General features: G+C 38.9%; 2 protein-coding genes, 1 non-coding gene and 1 pseudogene across 3 annotated transcripts; all 4 read right to left on the reverse strand.

The window, feature by feature from the left end:
- Nucleotides 1–3,101, reverse strand: LOC112086523. The gene is made up of 2 exons (XM_024155485.1): nt 252–3,101; nt 1–201 (listed from the first exon to the last, which is right to left on the reverse strand). The coding sequence occupies exons 1-2, from the start codon at nt 3,099–3,101 to the stop codon at nt 1–3; spliced, it is 3,051 nt and encodes a 1,016-aa protein (XP_024011253.1).
- Nucleotides 3,102–5,367: 2,266 nt separating this feature from the next.
- LOC18018190 (F-box/LRR-repeat protein 13) lies at nt 5,368–7,556 on the reverse strand. Its single transcript, XM_024155486.1, is given in 5 exon segments — nt 5,368–5,643; nt 5,728–5,868; nt 5,961–6,646; nt 6,649–6,851; nt 7,540–7,556. Coding segments are annotated over 5 exon segments (1,323 nt in total).
- A 30-nt stretch (nt 7,557–7,586) lies between these two features.
- On the reverse strand, nt 7,587–9,530 carry LOC18018191 (annotated as a pseudogene).
- Nucleotides 9,531–20,397: 10,867 nt separating this feature from the next.
- Nucleotides 20,398–20,502, reverse strand: LOC112086940. Its single transcript, XR_002899794.1, has one exon. It is a non-coding gene; the product is annotated as a small nucleolar RNA R71 (small nucleolar RNA).
- Between the last annotated feature and the right edge of the window lie 391 nt (nt 20,503–20,893).

The following is a 20,893-nucleotide window of genomic DNA, read 5'->3' on the forward strand; positions in this document are numbered from 1 at the left end:
CTACTGCAACGCTTGTCTGTGATCTTTTGGTTCAATCACTGACACAAAGCAGGAATATAGCACCATCTCAGAGAACTTTCCAACCATTTTCTTGAAATCCAATTGAATGCCACGAGTCTTCCTCCCTTCATTCACCTCACCGATGATATCTGAGGCTGAATGATTCCGATGAACTTGCTTTGTGTTCTCCTGAGTCATGATCTGAGGTTTTTCGGTTGACACAGATGGTTGTTGCATCGCCTCTGTGTTACCCGATCCGCTTCATCACCTTCAGAATCACTCCCGATCAGAGGCTTCTCCCATTTCATCTGAGCGTAGTCATCGAACACTACATTGACTGACTCAACCAGAACCTTCGTCCTCATGTTGAACACACGAAAGGCTGAGCTATGGCCTGAGTAGCCCAGAAAAATTCCTTCATCACTCCTTGAATCAAACTTTCCAAGGTGATCCTTGTCATTCAAGATGTAGCACCTGCATCCAAAGACATGAAAGTAGCTTACGTTAGGTGTCTTTCCTTTCCATAATTCATAAGGAGTTTTTGATGTTCCCTTTCGCATGTACACCCGATTGATTATGTAACATGCTGTGCTGACTGCTTCTGCCCAAAAACGTTTGGGAACTTGATTTCCATAGATCATTGCATGAGCCATCTCCTGAAGTGTTCGATTCTTCCGTTCTACTACGCCGTTTTGCTGTGGGGTTCTGGGTGCAGCAAACTGATGAGCTATTTCATGACTTTCACAGAACAACTTCATGAACTTGTTCTGAAACTCTCCTCCATGATCACTCCTGACTCGTTTGATTGACCCTCGTTCATTCATGAGTTGTAGAGCCCAGATTCTAAAGCTATCCGCCGTGTCAGACTTTTCACGGAGAAACCTAACCCATGTGAATCTGGTGAAGTCGTCAACCAGCACAAACACATACTTTTTACCTCCCAAACTCTCTGTCTGAACTGGCCCCATCAGATCCATATGAACTAGATCAAGTGGTGCTTTGGATTGTACGTCAGGTACTCGTTTGTGTTGGACTTTCACCTGTTTGCCTTGGTTACATGCTCCACACACAAACTTATCTCCTCCCTTGATCTTTGGAACTCCTCTAATGCTCTCCTTTGAGATGAGATCATTGAGATTCCTGATGTTCATGTGTCCGAGTCGCTGGTGCCATAGCTGCAGATTATCACAGACAGTAAAACAGCTCATAACCGACCCTGACTTGTTCCACATGTAGCAATTATTGCCTGACCTTTCTCCAGCTAGGATAATCTGTCCATCATCATTCACTGCTCTGCATCCTTTGTTGGTGAATATCACAATTAGCCCTTCATCACATAGTTGACTTATGCTGATAAGATTCGCCTTAAGTCCCTGTACTAAGTATACATTGACTAGATCAGGCTGATCTTCGTCTTTTGTAATACCTTTTCCTTGTATGGCACCGACACTTCCATCACCAAACGTAACTCTTCCTCCCTTAATCTTCTTAAAATTTCGGAGGTAGCTTCGGTTTCCAGTCATGTGCCGTGAGCACCCACTATCGAAGTACCAAGGCTCTGACTCGTCTTCGTCGCTTTCAACTTGGGCCATGTTGCACTTGAATCCATGCCACAACATTGACATTGGATCCTCCCTGGAAGATCTCTTAACAGTGAATTCTCTTGGCTTGAAAGGATTCTTCTTCTGTTGTCCCTTAGGTTCGAATCGCAAATCCTCTTTCCTGACCCAGACTTGATTCGTGGATCCATTCCAACTGAACTTCTGTTGCTTGATCAGTTTCTGAACCATGTTCCATCTGCTGTAGCAGTATGCCTTGATATGTCCGATCTTGCCACAGTAATAGCACTCTCGTCCTTTTCGCAGTTTGGTGACAGGTCTTCGTCCTTCAGGCTGGTTGTATCCTGATGAAAAAAACTTGATTTCATCTGAGCTCCTCTGTTCCCATCCACTGTAACCCAATCCATGCTTTGTATTAGCTTGACATTCGTAGCTCAGGATCTTGTCCAGTTGCTTGGTTCCTGCGAACATCTGAATCTGCTTATTTAACTGATCTAGTTCTGACTCCAGCTTCTCCGATATCTGCTTTTCAACCTTTAGATGCTGCCTCAGACTTTCAGCTTGGTTGGCTAATTCCAGCTTCTCCTTGATCAGATTGACACTTCCCTGGCCAAGTGCATTTGCTGCTTCGAGATCTTTGCTGAGCTTGTCTACTAGTACAGACAATCTCTGGTTTTCTTTCTTCAATTCACTGTTTTCTTGGTTGAGACTAACTAGGACATGACGTACTTCCTTGTAGCTGCTTATGAGATCATCTTCCTTTTCTTCTTCAGGCTCTGACTCTGACTCCTGTCCCTCCTCAATTTCAGCGATCCCGATAAACGTCACGAAGTTGTTTGTCTCTTCAACTGAGTCATCCTCTGAGTCATCATCCGATTCTTCCTCAGCCAACATGGACTTGTCCTTCCTGCGATTTTGATCGTTGACACATTCCAGCTGAGTGTGTCCAAATCCTTTGCAGCCATAGCACTGAATCTTCCGTCGCTTGATAGTAGGACAGTCATTCTTGAAATGTCCATATCCCTTGCACTCATGACACCGCACCTCACTCTTCCTGTTTGACTTGTCCCCTTCAGTTGTCTTCTTGAAGGATGCAACCTTCTTCTGAGGTTTCCCAGTTTTCCGCAAGGCACGATCAAATCTTCGAACCAGAAGACTTATGGGATCGTCTTCCTCGTCTTCAGTGGTGCGGTTCTCACATTTTAGAGCTAGACTTTTAGGTTTCTTCAGACTGTCTACCTCCATCTCATGAGCTTTCAGCATACCTACCAATTCACTGAATGGCATGTTCTCTGTGTTGCTGGACACACTGAGTGCTGATTTGTACCCCATAAACCTCGATGGCAGACATCTCAAGAATTTCTTCACCAGCTTCTTATCTTTGTATTTTTTGCCTAACACAGCTGCTTCTTGCGCCAGAGCACTTAATTTTGAACTGAATTCAGAGATGGTTTCATCCTCCTCCATCTTTAGATTCTCAAAGCGAGAAGCAAGCATGTCCTTTCTTGAGTTTTGAACCTTTGTTGTTCCTTCGTACTGCATCTGAAGTATGTCTCATGCTTCTTTGGCAGTCTCAACACCTTGAATCAGCTCAAAAGTCTTTCTTGATATGTTGGTGTGAATGGTAGTCAGCGCCCTTGAATTGTACTTTGCTCTTTTTGACTCCTCTTCAGTCCAACTTTCTTCTGGTTTTGGATGAAAGACTCCGTTGGCATCAGCTACCAGTGGTTCTTCCCATTTATCAGTTACTGCCTTCCATGCCAGTGGATCGATCCCTTTGATCATGGATCTGATCCTAGCTTTCCAAAACCCGTAGTTCCCATCATCCAGGATGATCCTGGAGTTGTTCACCATTTCCTTATAGCTCTCCATTTTCTCCGCAGGATCTCACCTGTTTGTAATACACACAGATGACTGCTCTGATACCAAATGAAAATGTAAGAGTAGTAATACGGGAACTATCACAGAACACAACACAGAGATTTTCTCTTCAAGAATATTTCACTAGTAAATCTGTTTGTAACTTACAAGTATACAGAACCCGATTTAGAGCAACCTCAAGACACACCTTGATTTGCTACACTATTTTCACTTGTTCTTGAATCGATATGTGATTCAAGAACCTCTCACCCAAATCCTTTAGCACACTAGCTCACAAAAACTCTCACAGATTTTCGCTCACCCTTTGCTAAGTATTTTCTCAGTTGTGTTAAAAACCCTACAAGGTTTTTCACATGCCTATTTATACATAATAGGACTTGCGGCTACTCCTCGCCTAGATCCTCTTTGTGATTTCTCCAAACCTTCATGAGAATCTTCACTTTCCTTATCTTCTCCTAAGATAGAGGAAACTTGATATTTTTTTCAAAGATCCTCCAAGATACTCCAAACTTCCTATCCACGTCAGCTTCTCGTCTCTTAAAGTGTCCAGCACGTCCTGCAGCTCCAGCTCAGCTTCCAGCTCACCTCCACGTGTGTAGATTACTTAGCAAGTCTTCCCGTGTCAGTTCCAGAGCTAGTCGGACTACTAGACGTGCTACTCCAGCCTTGTTTGCATCTTCAATATGAACCTCTAAGATTACAGATAAGATCTAATTCTCACTATAAAGACAGTCAGTCCTTTGGGTTCTAAACCATTTTAGCAAATTTGAGTAATCTGTCTAAAATCAAACTGATAAGATTTGTTCATCCCTTAGATATGTCATTGCCCAAATTAAAGTAACCCGTCCAGTTCTACATGTAGGATCGAAAGGCTTCTTTGATATCCTTGCATTCCAGTGATGTCTTGTCCGATGTTATTCCTTAGACTCCACCCTAGCCAACTAATCAGCCCATGATCATTGATCTGGCATGTTGGGATTTGGAGGGTCCAGGGGTATCTCCCTTTCGTTCTTGTTGCGGGGCTTACTTCCTCCTTGCACTCTTTTCGTTTTTTTATTCTCTAACTCTCAGCTTCAATGAAAGCGTTTTGTAAGGTATCACGCTGGGAAAAATTATTTTCCGTTGAAAATAATATCATTTATTTTAGTGACCTCTACTATCTTAACATATTCAAGAGATAAGAAGAAACATCAAGGTCTCGACAAATTACTAATTCTCTCCTCTAGATAATATCGCAGATCCCTAAAAGTGCTACTGAGAGAAAACGAAACAAGTTGAGCATATAATACTATCTCCATTGCATTGTAACAAAGGAAATTCATGGTTCAAGTAAACAATCCTAACCACACCTTAGATTTAATATTTCAGTAGCTTTCAAGAAAGACTAGCAACATTTCCCACCTGTAGTCACATAATTCAGCAAGTAATAAAGATATAGGTAAACCTGTATTCTAGGTTTCAAAGTGTTTATTAAATCTAGGGACCACAATTTTAGTGAAAAATCTATTTGGTATAGTGGTTACAGCTTTCAAACACCTTTAATACATGTAAAGGTTCTAAGCTTGGTCACACAAACTTATTTTTTCTCCTTAATTAAATGTTCAAGATGTGTTTTTCGTGCTTGGAGTCCCACTTTTACCTAGCCCAGACTTTCAACAATGGTACTACATAGTTCACATTGGGGGTAATCATTACCTTTTCTCCTATTTAAAACTTCAATTATTTTGCCTACTCTAAGACTGAATCTATTAGTGATCCCAATCTATTATTTAGCAAAAACATATATCTTTGAGTCAAAAGAAATGTTTACTAATAAAAGCCAAAACATAGATAAGATTTTAATGTTTACAGGATATAAAAATCACCACAAACGAAGAAGAAGCATAGAGTTCACATAAACTTGAGTACAGACAGAAAACCATGAGGATCAGAGAACAACTACTTGGCATGAGGTAGAGAGTCTTGGAATGGTAAGGAGTTTCTTGAGGATAACACATTCTTGTTTATTTTTGGAACCATCCAAGCATATAGTGAGTTTCTTGAGGACTGGTGAGTTCTCAAGTAAGTAACTCACTAGCTCCATCTCCATCGCCTCCCCTTTCAAAGGCCTTTTGATCTCAACATACTCTAGAGATGTCAGGAAACACCGAGATTCGGGAACAATGTAATCAATCCCCACACTCTCCTCATAGGTAATAGATCCCTGCATGTACAAATACACAGATATATAACCATTTGCAAATTAAGACATACGAAGTTTAAGGTTTATATAGTAGACAATCCTCACCACTACAAGAGATTTTAGATTGGGGCATCTCTCAAGAAAAATTGGCAACATTCCCCACCTATAGCCACCGAACTCAACACGCAAGAAGGATAGGTTTCGGAACAAGGGTAATGGTTCACATCTTGAGTACTCATAAATGACCTACAACAACAACAACAAACAAAACAGAAATTTCGTCTAACAAAAAGATCATACTCGGAGCATTCAAAATAGTGAATTTGAACATAGATTACCTCGAGAGTCCTCGAAACGATGATCATATCCTTGATACCAGAGATCTCAGCGAGAAAATTACGAATCATATGTCTCTTATGGATATCATTAGGATCAAACTTCTTTTCCAAAAACAAGTTAAACACAGCGTCGATATCGACTTTTACAAGGGAACTCATATTGTTAAGTATGAAACTCGCGGTTCGGTCATCACAGAGCCTCAGATACTTAAGTCTAGGAGCATCAATCACAACTACAAGATCTTCAACCAAATATTCAGAGTCCGCAATAATAGTGAAGCTCAACAGAGACTGAGAACGAACACGTAAAACAACGGTATAATCACCGAGACTCCTCTCCATATCTAACCTTTCGAGAACCGGGCAGCCCGAGATCAGCGTTTCTAAAGCCGAATCGCTGGCAAATTTAACCGTATCTAGAACGATAGCTTTGAGACAAGGTAAAGAAACAAACTTGAGAGTAGGCAAGGTAATGCCATAGATGTTTAAGGACACTAAGCTCTTGCATGTGTAAATGGTTGGAGGTATCTGCATTTCATCGTCTTCCCAGTCTATGTCAGCAACATGAAGATGCTGAATTCTCCGCTTAGCAACAGTGTCCATCCACCGCTTAACATCAGGCTTAAACACATAATCCCAATTGCACTTTAACTTGAAGTTTTGCATGCAAGAATCGCTGTTAAACCAAGAAACGCATCGACAAAACTCACGAAAGCATCGTGTTTTCGAAAATAACCATACTCCAAGTCCAAACCAGGTACGAATCGCCAAAGATTTCTCCATCTGCTTGATAACAAACTAGTCTTGACCACATCTTTTGTGGAGAGATTTAAGAGTATCTCAAATATCAGTGAGTCTGGCAAGTTGCTCACTCTATCCATTTTACTCTGCCTAGAGAAAACACCAAAATCGATAAAGAAATGCGAAATGGACTTAAAAATCTTTCACACAGAATTTGAAAGAGAGTTTGGATAATCAATCGTTAGAAAGGAATCGAATGTACATATAGAAATCGCGAACTTAGCTGTCTAGCAAGAAGAGAGTAGATCAAAATGAAGCGAGATCGAGAAACCTAATCGTGGAATTTTCCGGTGCATGATTTTCTGGCGTCCGTTTAGGGTTTCTCTCGGTGGAAGAAGGGTAACATTTCGAATATTGTTTGGATTTGAAAACCTGTTCGGTTTAATTCAATCTAGTTCAGTTCCAAAAACCAAAAACCGAAAACCGAAAAGTTTGGTTCATATCGATTCGGTTAAAATTCCCGGACCTAGATTCATCTCATCTAGACCCGAAATGGTAGCTAGACTTTTCAAGTCTTGCACGAATACAGTATATCAATTTTGGTTCAAATGTAGCATATGACTTTTTTACTATTTTTCATTTTTTTGAATATATTATTTTCCTATTCCAAGTCTCTAAATTTGTTATTTAGCAAAAAAACATATTCAGAAGACGTGATTACTAATTTAGGCCAAAACATATTATCTTAAGATTTACAGGATATCAAAATCACCACAAAAGTAATAAGAAGAAGCATAGTTTGAGATCTTATAAACTCAAGTAAAAACTAAGAGAAAACATTTCGTATGTGTCCATAGTCAATATTGACTCAATAACTAATGAGGATCAGAGAACAACCACTTGGCATGAGGCAGAGAGTCTTGGAATGTTAAGGAGTTGCTTGAGGATCACAGATTCTTCTTTCTTTTTGGAACCATCCAAGCATAGAGTGAGTTTCTTGAGGATTGTTGAGTTCTCAAGTAAGTAACTCACTAGCTCCATCTCCATCGCCTCCCCTTTCAATGGCCTTTTTATCTCAACATACTCTAGAGATGCGAGAGAACACCGAGGTAAGGGCAAAACATAAATTCCCACCTTCTCCTCACGGTTAGTAATAGAACCCTGCTTGTACAAGAGTGGAAGAAACACAGTTAAAATATACGATACCTTCACCATTTCCATCTCAAATTATACGGAGTTTATGATTTATAAGTAGACAAGCCTTACCACAACAAGAGATTTTAGATTGGAGCATCTCTCAAGAAAGACTGGCAACATTCCCCACCTATAGCCACCGAACTCAACACGCAAGAAGGATAGGTTTCGAAACAAGGGTAGTGGTTCACGTCTTGAGTGATCATAAATGACCTACAACAACAAACAAAAAAAAAAGGTATCAGGCTAATTTTTATATATATATATATATATATATATGATGTACACTTAAAGCATTCAAACAGCGAATTCAACATAGATTACCTCGAGAGTAGTCGAAGCGATGATCATATCTTTGACACGAGAGATCCCAAGGAGAAAATCACGAATCATATTTCTCTTTTGGATATCATTTGAATCATATTTGCCGCCAAACACGGTGTCGATATGGGCTTTTACAAGTGAACCCATATTGTTTAATACGAAGCTCGCAGTTCGTCCATCAGAGAGGCTCAGATACTGAAGCCTGGGAGCATCAATCGCAAGGAGAAGATCTTCAACGTGATCGTCAGAGTCCGAAACAATAGTGAAGCTCAACAGAGACTGAGAGCGAACACGTAAAACCTCCGTATCATCACAGAGGCTCCTCGTTATGTCTAAGCTTTCGAGATCCGGGCAGCCCAAGATCAGCTTTTCTAAAGCCGAATCGCCGGCAAAGTTAACTATATCTAGAACGATAGCTTTGAGACAAGGTAAAGAAACAAACTCTGGATCAGGCATGGTTACGTCACAGAGATGCAAGGACACCAAGCTCTTGCATGTGTAAAGTGTTGGAGGAATCTGCACTTCGTCGAATTCATTGTCACAAAAGAGAAAGTCATTCACGTGGAAATGCTGAATTTTGAGCTTAATAACAGTGTCTACCCACCGCGTGACAGGAATATCAGGCGCAACCATGTTCGAAGTTGTACAACTTGAAGTTTAGCATGCAAGAATCGCTGTTAAAACCAAGAAACCCATCGATAAAACTCACGAAAGCATTGACCTCTCGAAAATCATTATAGTCCAAGTCCAAACCCGGTACTAATCGCCAGAGATCTCTCCATCTGCTGGATAACAAACTAGTCTTGACCACATCTTTAGTGGACAGATTCAAGAGTATCTCAAATATCAAGAGCTTTGGCAAGCTGCTCACTCTATCCCTTTTACTTCCACAATGCTGTTGACCCTTATTGTGAGAAGGTCATATTTATACAAAAGATTTTTCTCCTTTGTGAGCAATGTAGGACAAATACACTTCCACTAAACTTCCACTTTTAGTTATAGCCAATAGGAACATTTCATTTCCATAGGCTCAAACCCAAATCTCAAATGAATTTATAAGGCCCATTTGCTTATTAAACTTCATTTCTTATTCACACACAAACTCAATATTACAAGTCCAAATGCTTATTAATATTGGGTTCCAACAATCCCCCGCATGTATAGAAATGACTCTATACATATGCAGACTCGATAGACTATGCAGACTAGACTCCAACTAGACTACTGACTCGACAGACGGACTTTTCGAGAGTATAAGCGAAAACTAACTGTGTCTGAGGAAGTAGCGTTTTTCAGCCTTGAACTACTCATTGTTAATATCTGTCGGATTTACTCTCCAGGAAGTGAACATGATGTCTTGAACCACCCGGATTTTGGTCTAAACCAAATCAACAGATACAACCCAGCTTTGTCTTCTCGTAGCATTCAGTTCTCTATTGTGTTCATTGTGGCCTTGAACGTGCCTGGTTTATCATGAGTGAACTTGGAGAGTATAGCATTGTCTTCGTTCTCCTAGAAACGGCCTCATTTCACACTCACTAGGTGATTGCCAAGTACCTTTCACATACACAGAAAGTGTCATGTTATACTCTATATACATGTATATGAAGGCTATGGTCTTATCTCATTAAAAGCCATAAAGCTTAACCTTACATAATTACAGGAAGCACTGTTTATCATCATGGAAATTGAGCATTTTTCAGTGCTTTTCTCAGATTCTGCTTGATTTAGTTGTCCCTTTGAACCAACCTCTTGGGATCTCCAATCGCGTAGGTGGGGTTTCCATCAAACATCCTCTTTCGTGATAGGCAATAAGCCAATTCCCTTAGATGATTTAATGATTTGATCTCGCGGCAAGCTTTTGGTGAACGGATCCGCTAAATTTTCCGCTGATTTGATGTAATCAACCGTGAGTACACCACTTGAGATCAGATGCCTAATGGTCTTATGTCGTCTTCGTATGTGACGAGACTTGCCATTATACAGATTATTCAGTGCCCGAGAAATAGCCGACTGACTATCACAGTGTACACGTAATGCTGGCACTGGTTTTTCCCACATCGGGATATCTTCCAGGAAGTTCCGAAGCCACTCTGCTTCTTCGGCTGCTTTGTCTAAAGCTATGAACTCTGACTCCATGGTTGATCTGGCCAGGAGTGTCTGTTTGGAAGATTTCCAGGATACTGCTGCTCCAGCGAGTGTGAAGACATATCCACTTGTGGATTTGGAATTTCTAGAATCTGAAATCCAATTGGCATCACTATACCCTTCTAACACTGCTGGTTCTTTACCAAAGTGTAGCCCATAACTCTTAGTGTATCGCAAATAGTTCAACACTCTAGTTATTGCTTTCCAATGAGTATGACCTGGATTACTTGTGTAGCGACTTAACACGTTTACCGCATGCGCTAGATCGGGTCTTGTACAATTGGTCAAGTACATCAGACTTCCAATTACCCGTGCATACTCCACCTGTGATACTGGTTCACCTGTGTTCTTGGTTAGGTGAACTTGCATATCCATTGGAGTTTTTGCGGTTCCATTCGAGTAGGTCTTAAACCTCTCTAGGATCTTTTCAGCATAGTGATCTTGAGACAGAGTAATTCCATCTGAAGTTCGAATGATCTTAATCCCAAGAATGACATCTGCAAGTCCCATGTCTTTCATGTCAAATTTGCCATTGAGCATGTTCTTGGTTTGTTGAATGATATCTTTGTTACTGCCAATAATCGGCATGTCATCTACATACAGATATAGTAAGATGTATCCGTTTGGAGTACATTTGTAGTAGATGCATTTATCACATTCGTTAATGCTGAAACCATTTGACATCATCACATTGTCAAACTTTTCGTGCCATTGTTTTGGAGCTTGTTTCAGTCCATACAATGATTTCACGAGTCTACACACTTTGTGCTCTTGACCCTTAACCTCGAAACCTTCGGGTTGTTTCATGTATATTTCTTCTTCTAAATCACCATTTAGAAAGGCAGTTTTAACATCCATCTGATGGATTTCCAAGCCTCGCAAGGCTGCTACACCAATCAATATTCTGATCGAAGTTGTTCTCGTAACTGGAGAATAGGTGTCAAAAAAAATCTAGACCTTCTTTTTGTCTGAATCCTTGCACCACAAGGCGTGCCTTGTACTTATCTATAGAACCATCAGCTTTCAGCTTGGTCTTGAAGATCCATTTACACCCTAGTGCTTTGAACCCTTGAGGTAAGTCAGTTATCTCATAGGTATGATTCTGCATTATAGAACTCATCTCACTATTGACAGCATCCTTCCAATAAGGAGCTTCTGGTGTAGACATGGCTTCTGTGTAAGATCTCGGTTCATTCTCGACAAGAAAGACCATCATGAAATCTTCACCAAAAGTTTTTTCCTTACGAGCTCTTTTGCTTCGTCTAGGTTCATCTTCAACCTGTTCTACTTCCATCTCATTTACAGAAGTAGTCACATCTCTTTCTTCACGAGTGCGTTTAGTAGTTTGCTTATCCCTATATGGAAATATGTGTTCAAAGAAAGAAGCATTCATTGATTCCATGATAGTATTCACTTGGACATCTGATACATCTGACTTATGTACCAGAAATCGATAAGTACTACTATTGTGAGCATATCCGATAAAGATACAATCCACAGTCTTAGGTCCAATTGTGACCTTCTTTGGAGGTGGCACTGCGACTTTTGCTAAGCACCCCCACACTTTCAGGTATTTGTACGAAGGTACATTACCTTTCTAAAGTTCATACGGTGTTTTGCCAGTTACCTTATGAGGTATTTTGTTGAGGATATAATTTGTGGTGAGCAGTGCGCCCCTCCCCCCCCCCACAGATTTTGGGTGTCCCGGATTCCTGCAACATTGCATTCATCATCTCCTTCAGAGTTCGGTTCTTTCTTTCCGCAACTCCATTGGATTCGCAGCAAATACACGTAACAATACCTTGTACAATCATCAATGAAAGTCACAAAATACTTTTTACCACCTCTTGATGGTAGATATTTTAAATCGCACAGATCAGTGTGGATTAACCCAAGAGGTCCGGTAGTTCGTTCAACATGAGGTGATGGTGTTTTCGTGAGCTTTGCTTGGACACAAATTTCACATTTGTCTTTGCTAATTTTGCACTTTGGAATCATGTTCAAATTCATCAGTCTTTGAATAGACTTGTAATTAACATGTCCCAAACGTTCAAATTCATCAGTCTTTGAATAGACTTGTATTACGAGATATTCTCCTATTTCCGCGAGTAAAAGGATTCGGAAATCTTCCGTTATTATCTGGACGCAATCTTTTATTTCCTAAGATTTATCCTTTCAATATGCAAAAAATATTTCACAGGAACTAAGAAGCCCACGACCCACACCCAGCTATATAGAGCCCAAGAGCCCAAGAGCCCTAAGAGCCAATTAAAAAATGCAACGAGCAACGAGCCCGAGCCCGGCACCGACAAAGGCACCAGCGACGGCGGCGGCGGTGGCGCGCGTAGGTGTTTTTGCATAATCCCTTTTACTTCCACAATGTTGTTGACCCTTATTGTGAGAAGGTCATATTTATACAAAAGATTTTTCTCCTTTGTGAGCAATGTGGGACAAATACACTTCCACTAAACTTCCACTTTTAGTTATAGCCAATAGGAACATTTTATTTCCATAGGCTCAAACTCAAATCTCAAATGAATTTATAAGGCCTATTTGCTTATTAAACTTCATTTCTTATTCACACACAAACTCAATATTACAAGTCTAAATGCTTATTAATATTGGGTTCCAACAACTAATTCTATCCTATAGTTATATTTTTATTTTTATTTTTTATAATCAGGAGTGATTCAGGCATATGTCACCATTATTTAACTAATTTTCTCGGCGAATATAGCCGTCGAGTTGCCATTCAACGGATTTTTTTTTCATTTTTCAATGGATCTAAAACATAAAACACTATTTCGACTATCTTTATAGGAGTGGTTAAATAATTTCGCGAGGATTTTTAACCAAACTTTTTTTTGCTAAGATTAATTGAACTCTAGCCTATACCAACACGGCAAATCCTCTGGGATAGTTTAATACTTCTCTCGACGATCGGTTTGGTATGATGCACTGCATTTACTTACTTTCTTTATCGGTTTGGTATACTTCTCTCGACGATCAGTTAGTTTTTTACCAAAAAAAGAAAAGAAAGAAAAGTATGACAATAAACGAACCCTCAAACATGCATGTGAAGACAGAAGACGATTACTTTCCGCGTCCATACATACCGAGAGTACACGTATTTAATTAAGAAACTCAAAAAATCGGTCGAGCCATGCATTTACATTTAAGCAACTCAATTACTAGTTTTAGTTGAATAAAACCTTGGCTTACATGCAAATATGAATGAATATTTTGAGAAAACTACATTCTTTTCAAAAAGCGAGATATTCTAAATTGTCAAATTCAATACTCGACTCATCATTATATTACCCGATTCGCGTTCTCCTTTACCCACCACCACGATCACACTTGTCCTTCTGATGAAAGTATTCTTTATGAGAAAGGACAATCGTTCCGCAACTTTTCTCTCCAGTTTGCCCTAGCCGCCGTCAACTTTTCTCACCGTTTTTTCTTTTTTCTCTTTTCTTCCTTGAGCGCTTAACCTGGCTGGTAGATCGAGGTGAATCAGGAGGCTCAGCTTCTTCCTCTCCGTCGGTGCGAGGCGTGGAGCAATTGCCTCTTCGAAGTGGAGCGGTGTTAGTTGCAGCAGTGGCGAATCCGATTTGCGACTATTTTGTTGATCCATGCCGCTAGGGGACGGTGGAGGAGATCAGAAGAAAGCAAGACTGATGACTACTCTGTAGATCTGGGACGCTGGAGGACGGCCACTGGAGATCGGAGGAAAGGAGTCAAGGAGATGTCGACGCTGCTACGAGATGCGGTTACACAGCGGAAGTCGAGGAGGTGATTCGGAGGGATAGCACTGTAAGTCATAGGGGGTTGTGGCGGTCGGTGATTCGACCTAAGCGACGGTGGTAGAGGGGTTCACGGCCCTTTGCTCACTGATCCTGGGCCTTTCCTCCGTAGGCCGGATAGAGGATTAAGTTTTGAGAAAGGTTAGTTGGCTCTGCTTGTGAGGTTCCGGACAGATGGTTGAGTAAGGATTTTCGCCTTGGCTGAATCCTCCGGTCTGGCCGTGAGACTCCTCTGGTGTGGGTGGCGTTTTCACTGGGACGCTGGTTTCGACGCCGCCGTGAGGAGCGACTCTAACACAGACTTAACCTAACCGGTATACCAAACATTGGCAGAGTCGGTTCAACCAAGTTTAGGTTTAGGTTTTGTATTTCTGGTTCATTTCGATTGTAAATCCGGTTGATCCCCGGTTTGGGTCGCAAAAATATATATATATAATAAAAAAAGTATTCTTTATAATAACGTTATATATCTATTAATAATTATAATATATAAAAAATTAAGAATGAATGTATCTTTTTGTTTAATATTATTTTTAATTATATTTTTCGTATATAATTACTAATTTTATAGAATGTTGTTATTGTATTGTTGTGTCTTTTTATTTATTTTTTTCAAATTATACATTTCCATGAAAAATTATAAATGAACTGTTGTATCTTTTCATTTAATATTAATTTTTAGTTATATTTTTTTTGTGTAAAATTGTTAATTTATTACTGAATTGTTTTAGGTATCTAGAATGTCGACAAAAAATTGTTAATTTTATGAAATGTTACTATTGTATAGTTGTGTCTTTTAATTTCGTTTATTTTTGATATATGTGTTTTTTATTTAGTTAATTTATGATTATATTTAAATAGAAAATGAATTTTGAAGATTTAAGTGTTAAGATTATTTTAGAGAACTATTGTAATTTTTTAGTTTATGGTTATTTTACTAAATGTTATTATTCTTGAGATTATAGTTATTTTACCAACCATTGTAACTATTGAGTTTATGGTTATTAACTAAATATTACAATTCTTGAGTTTATGATTATTTTACCAACCATTACACCTCTTGAGTTTATGGTTATTAAACTATTGCAACTGTTAGGATTATGGTTATTTTAAATCATTGCAACTATTCCTTTATACCTCTTTGAATTCTATAAAAAAATTGAGAAATCTTTAGAGAAAAAAAAAATAAGAGCACATGACTGTAAACAATAACTAGGAAAAAAATTATAAAAAAGTACAGAAAACTCTATTTGTATCTCTTGCATATTAGCCTAGAAAATGAGGAAAACTTTGATTGTTTTATCCTATAAGAGATTTCGTGTAACCCAAGGCTTGATAAAGGTCGAAATACTATTTAAGAAAAAACTGCTTAATACAAAATTCAATTATTATCCAAGTTCATAATTATTAAGATCCGGGTTCAACTACAACATTTTCTATGAATAATAGCAATATAAAAAACTACGAATGAACCATTATGTCTTTTTTTAATATTATTTTTAATTATACTTTTTCGTGTATAACTACTAATCTTATGAATGATTATTAATTTATAGTTGTGTTTTTTCATTTATATATTTTTTTAAAATTATACATTTCCATAAAAAATTATAAATGAACGATTGTGTCTTTCTGTTTAATATCAAAAAAATTTCTAGGCCAGTCCAAGACAAAATATGTGCCAATCTGCCTCCCTCGTGAAGTTATGTCTGATCTCGAGATTAATTTCAACAAAGACAATATATAGCAAAGGAAGATTTTTTTTCAGACATACGGAGTCAGATTTAAACGGGAACACAAGTCCTATTTTTTCTACAATTCCCCAATCTCTTGATCGTTTTTTTTTGGTAAAAAAGAAAATCTAGATGAACGGGAATGGGATCTTGATAATACCGTTGCAACTTTATTCCGTCTATATATATACACTAATGTACATTTGTTGTAGTTGGAAATAAAATGGATAAGATTTGTAAATAATCAAAATAGAAGGGCCTAGGGTCAATCTTCAAGAGGAGAAGAACCAGAGGACTAATCGAGCAATAAAAAGTGACTTTTTTGTTCAATCAGAACAAGCAAAGAACGGGAGACTTTTTTGGACAGGATTGAGTCGAAGTGAACTACTTTTGGTATTACTATCTTCGTGGGAACCACAAGAACAAGAACAGAAAGTAAACAAGTATTTGAGTCAAGAGCTAGGTTATTGAATGAAAGTAGAGTGTATGTGTTAGATCGTAAGGTGTTGATTGGTTTACCTGCTATCATCCACAAACGTAACTTTTGCGGTTGGTAGCAGTTAGTGGCGTTCTATCACAATCATAGAAATTGCTGCAAACCGTTCCATATCGTTTTATACCGCTGAAATCCAAAAGCTGTTTTCCGCCAGCGTTTGCGGTTGCGGGCGGTAGCGGTTAGATAAAAAAATAAAAATAAATAAATTTACGCTAGAAAAAAAAAATCACGTTAAAAACAATTATAAAACCCTAACTTTACTAATTTTATCTTATATATATAAACCCTGACCTCTCACTTTTTCTATCAAGTTCTAATCTATAATCATGGATTTCATATCAGTTGAAGAAAATTAAGATACAAGCATAAGTGCCATAATACTTAAGTTTAATTTATTTATATTAATTGTTCTGTTTCCACTTTTAAATTTAAAGTAATAAATTATAAATATGTATCTTATTAATTACAAAATTAGTTTGTTATAATTTTTTTTTGTTCTTCAGAAAGTTACATGATAAAACGAAATGACATGTGCTTTACTTCAATTAATCATTGTGGAAAAAAAGTCAAGATAAATATCTTAGATTTTTTAGTGCACTCCAAAAAAAACGTATTTTGAATAATACTAATGAGCAATTTGGAGTTGATTTGAGTTGGGGTCGTCTAAAAAATCGATTAGATCAATTGAAGAAATTATACATCATGCATAGGACAAATCCAGAAGATCCACGTACTGGAGTAAATTTTTTCCAGTCTATTACATTACTAGACACAACTTTAGGTGATGTTCCCAATAATTGAAATAAAACATATTATTATAAAATTTCTTAATTTTTAAAATAATTATTTAGTATTTATTTATAATTTCTTAATTATTTTAAACTATTGATTTTGATATTAATCATAATAATATAGTTTTCTGTTTTTTTTTTATAATTATATATGATGTTTATTTTGGTAATTTTTTGTTTAACCGCTAAAACAATCGTTGGTTTGTCAGTCAAAATTGTCCTGCAAACGGATCCACCTTAAAAAATTTAATCAGTCGTGCAAACCGCTGAATAACGCTCAAAACCGCAATCGTCCGTTTCCGCAGACTTCCGCACTCGCAACCGCAACCGCTGCGTTTAAACCAGTCAAGCCCTAAGAATGTGGATCCCCTGCCCCTCTGTCTTTGCCCTTACTACTCCGAGATCGTAACTACGTCTCCGTTCATTCTGCCTGATTTACCATAAATGTTCTTTAAGGTTGAGGCTCTTGTCGTTACGCTTTTGCCCCTTAAATTCACCAATTTGAACAGGCCGCTGGTTTTGACGGGGCTATCTGACGATTCTGTATTTAATCTCCTTTTAACCATTTGACCGTTCATCGCGATGGGATTTTGGCTCGGTCCAATTCGCCTTTCTTCCTCAGTTGACCTCGCTTGGCTTTCTGATCTCGCACAGCCTTTTTACTATTCAGTAAATGAGCCTTGTTTTACTGGGCCGAATTTTTATCCCTGATAACACCGGATTTTGACCATTTTTATGGATCACTTTAATGTCTTTTACATGTGTTTTTACTCCATTTCAAAGGTTTTCAAAGGATTTCTATGTTTTCGGATTTTAAAAGACTTTTCAGGTAATTTGGATAAAGATGCACAAATTGGAACAAAAAGACTATTTTGGATAAATGCAGACCGTCAGAACTCTCATGGAGAGACGAAGACATTCTCACCGTCTGATCACCCTCAAAATTGGACAACTTATAGAAGAATCAACCAGCTTTCAAATACACTTGGTTTGGAGACATTCCAACGGTTGGATCTCAAGATATTCCATTAGCCCCGGAGCCACTCGAAGACGGCCAGCAAGTCACGCGACCGCGGCCAACAGCCCATTCCCCGTGGTCACAAGCCTCCCGACCGCGGCCAACCACCTATTCCCCGCGGTCACGTCACTCCCGACCGCGGCCGGCTAACTCTGAACTAAAGCCCATATTTCTGAAGCCCAAAGTCATTCTCAGCCTCAATTTCGGAACCCTAGAGACCATAGAGTATTGAAGACTATAAATACTAGTCATTTAGGTCGTTTTTAGACACCACCCTTCATACTTTACAGAAACCATTTTTCCTTTAGCCGTTTTTATGCGATTTTTGTAGAAAATTGTTCAAGTCCGAGTTCTTCAATAGAGAAGCTTTCTTCATCTCTTTTCTTTACTGTTTTTAATTACTTTTATTAAAACCAATGATGAGGTCGACCTCAGCCATGTCTTACTAGATCCCGAGTTGGTCTTAGGGTTCCCGAAAGGGGCTCTCATAATCGATTAAGACATCTAGGTTTATAGATCTGGGATTTCAACTTTGTTATCTGTTTATTCTTGTTCTTATTGCATGTATGCTTGATTGATCACCTAGTATCTGATCTAGATAGTTAGTGTTGCGAAAGTTTTCATTAAGTATCAGCCCTAGAATGAAATAGGCGATTTTTCCGTAGGAGTGGAAACCTACCTGCGGCGAGATCGTGAGGATTGACGAGTCTTGTGCAGCTCTTGCATGCTCTCCCTTCCAGGGCCAGAGTGGAAACCTACTAGTCAGGGTTGCGAGAAACAGTTGGTTATGATCACGACAGTGACGTAGTCATACCGCCGTACTCTAGCTCTAGAACCCTATATATCGATATCCGTCAATCCCAATCTATCTACCTTAGTGTTAAAACCGATTATGATCCCTTAGAGTTCCCAAAAGCTCAGCGTTTTTAGCCATAGTTTACAAACCAATCGATTTTTACTTGCTTATTTAGATCTGCATTTCAATTGCCTTAGTTCGATATTTTACTTGCTTTACTTGCTTTCCATTCGATTTTTCTACTTGCTTTCTAGGATATATTTATTTGCTTTCTTTAAGTTTTAGTTTAATTCGTGATAATTAACCAACCTTTAAAACCAATCTAGTCTAGACATAAAGTTAAAAACCGTAGAAAAATACCAGGCACACAAATCTCTGTGGTTTCGATCCCTAAATACTACAACTGATTAGCTGTGCACTTGCGGCTTTGATTTGTTTTTGTTAAGGGTAAAACTTGCTCCCTCACGCAGTTGACACGCATCAAGTTTTTGGCGCCGTTGCCGGGGATTTGTTTCGCTGCCTTTTGTTATTTTTCTTGTTTTAACTTCTGTTCTAGACACCTGATCTCTAGTTCTTTCTTAAAGTTTTGCTGAATTATCTTTCCCTTCTTTTGTTTTTCTCTGAATTGCATAAATACCAGGCGCAGACCTGTAGAAAACATTCCAATTCTAGACGAGATAGACAGACACGAAAGAGAACTTCGAAAACTTAGACGAACGCAAGGAATGGCCAACGATGACCAGCCTGGAGATCCTATTAACCGAGCTTTAAATATGGACCAAGACGGGTACGAACATGGAGAAAATGAAGAGAATGATCACAGAGGAGGTGATCATGCTCGACAAGATGGAGAGGAGAATGAGGTTCCTCCGAGAAACCACCAGAACCGCGAGAGAGAAGAACGTGAAGACCTTGATGCACCCATCAATGCAGCTGATGGTGACCACCAAGGAATGCAGCCGAATGGACGCGTTAACCGCCCTGTTCAGCAAGCAAATCAACACCGAAGACAAGCCAGAAACCATCGCATAGCTGATTTTGATGCACCTACTCAAATTTTTCAGAACCAATCTGCAATTCAAGTTCCATTTCCGAACCGGAATGAGTTTGAAGTCAAGCCTCAAATCATCTCATTGGTGAAACAAAACCAATTCCATAGAGTTCTTTCTGAACACCCAATGGACCATATCGAGTTCTTTGAAGAAATCTGCAGCATGATGAGAACAAACCAAGTTCCAGCAGACTATTTAAAGTGTAAGTTGTTCCCTTTTTCATTAGCAGACAAAGCTCACCGTTGGTTGAAATCTTTGCCTGCAGGATCGATTACTAATTGGGAAGAGTGAAAAACTGCTTTCCTGAATCACTTCTATACTAAGTCAAGGTCGAACTTGTTGAGAACAAAGATCTCAAGCTTTCAACAAAGACCGACTGAATCTTTCTATGAAGCCTGGAAACGTTTTAAGGAGTATGAGGGTGATTGCCCTCACCATGGATTTCCTGGATCGAGCCTGCTGAGCACATTTTACCGAGGTTTGCAACCAAAATACAAATTTTCACTTGATACAGCTAGCAATGGAGATTTTGGACAAAAGACAATAGCCCAAGAAAGAGCCCTCATCGAAAATTTGGCTCAAGCCAATAGCAATGATTGTCCTGAATACGATCGCTCGACAAAGCAAACCGGAACAGACAACAAGGAGAGTCCATCCAACAGCTCGTTATGACGAACGAAAAAACATCTAAAGACGTGAACGTGAAAGTTGACTGCATGTACAATGATCTGAACGGGAAGTTTGAAGCTTTATCTTCACACGTCAAAAAGCTAGACGTGCAAGTTGCCCAAACAGCCGCAAAGTGGAGTTCTTCCAAGAAGAGTTGAAGATAAT

The sequence above is a fragment of the Eutrema salsugineum genome, unplaced genomic scaffold (genome assembly GCF_000478725.1).
Source record: "Eutrema salsugineum unplaced genomic scaffold, Eutsalg1_0 scaffold_2, whole genome shotgun sequence".
NCBI lineage: Eukaryota > Viridiplantae > Streptophyta > Magnoliopsida > Brassicales > Brassicaceae > Eutrema > Eutrema salsugineum.

Bases quoted from the DNA above. Each gene is read 5' to 3' on its own strand.
- LOC112086523 (XM_024155485.1), bottom strand. From the start codon at position 3,101: ATGCAGTACGAAGGAACAACAAAGGTTCAAAACTCAAGAAAGGACATG. The intron at 202-251 runs GTAACACAGAGG...GAAAAACCTCAG, and splicing joins AAGGTGATGAAGCGGATCGG to ATCATGACTCAGGAGAACAC.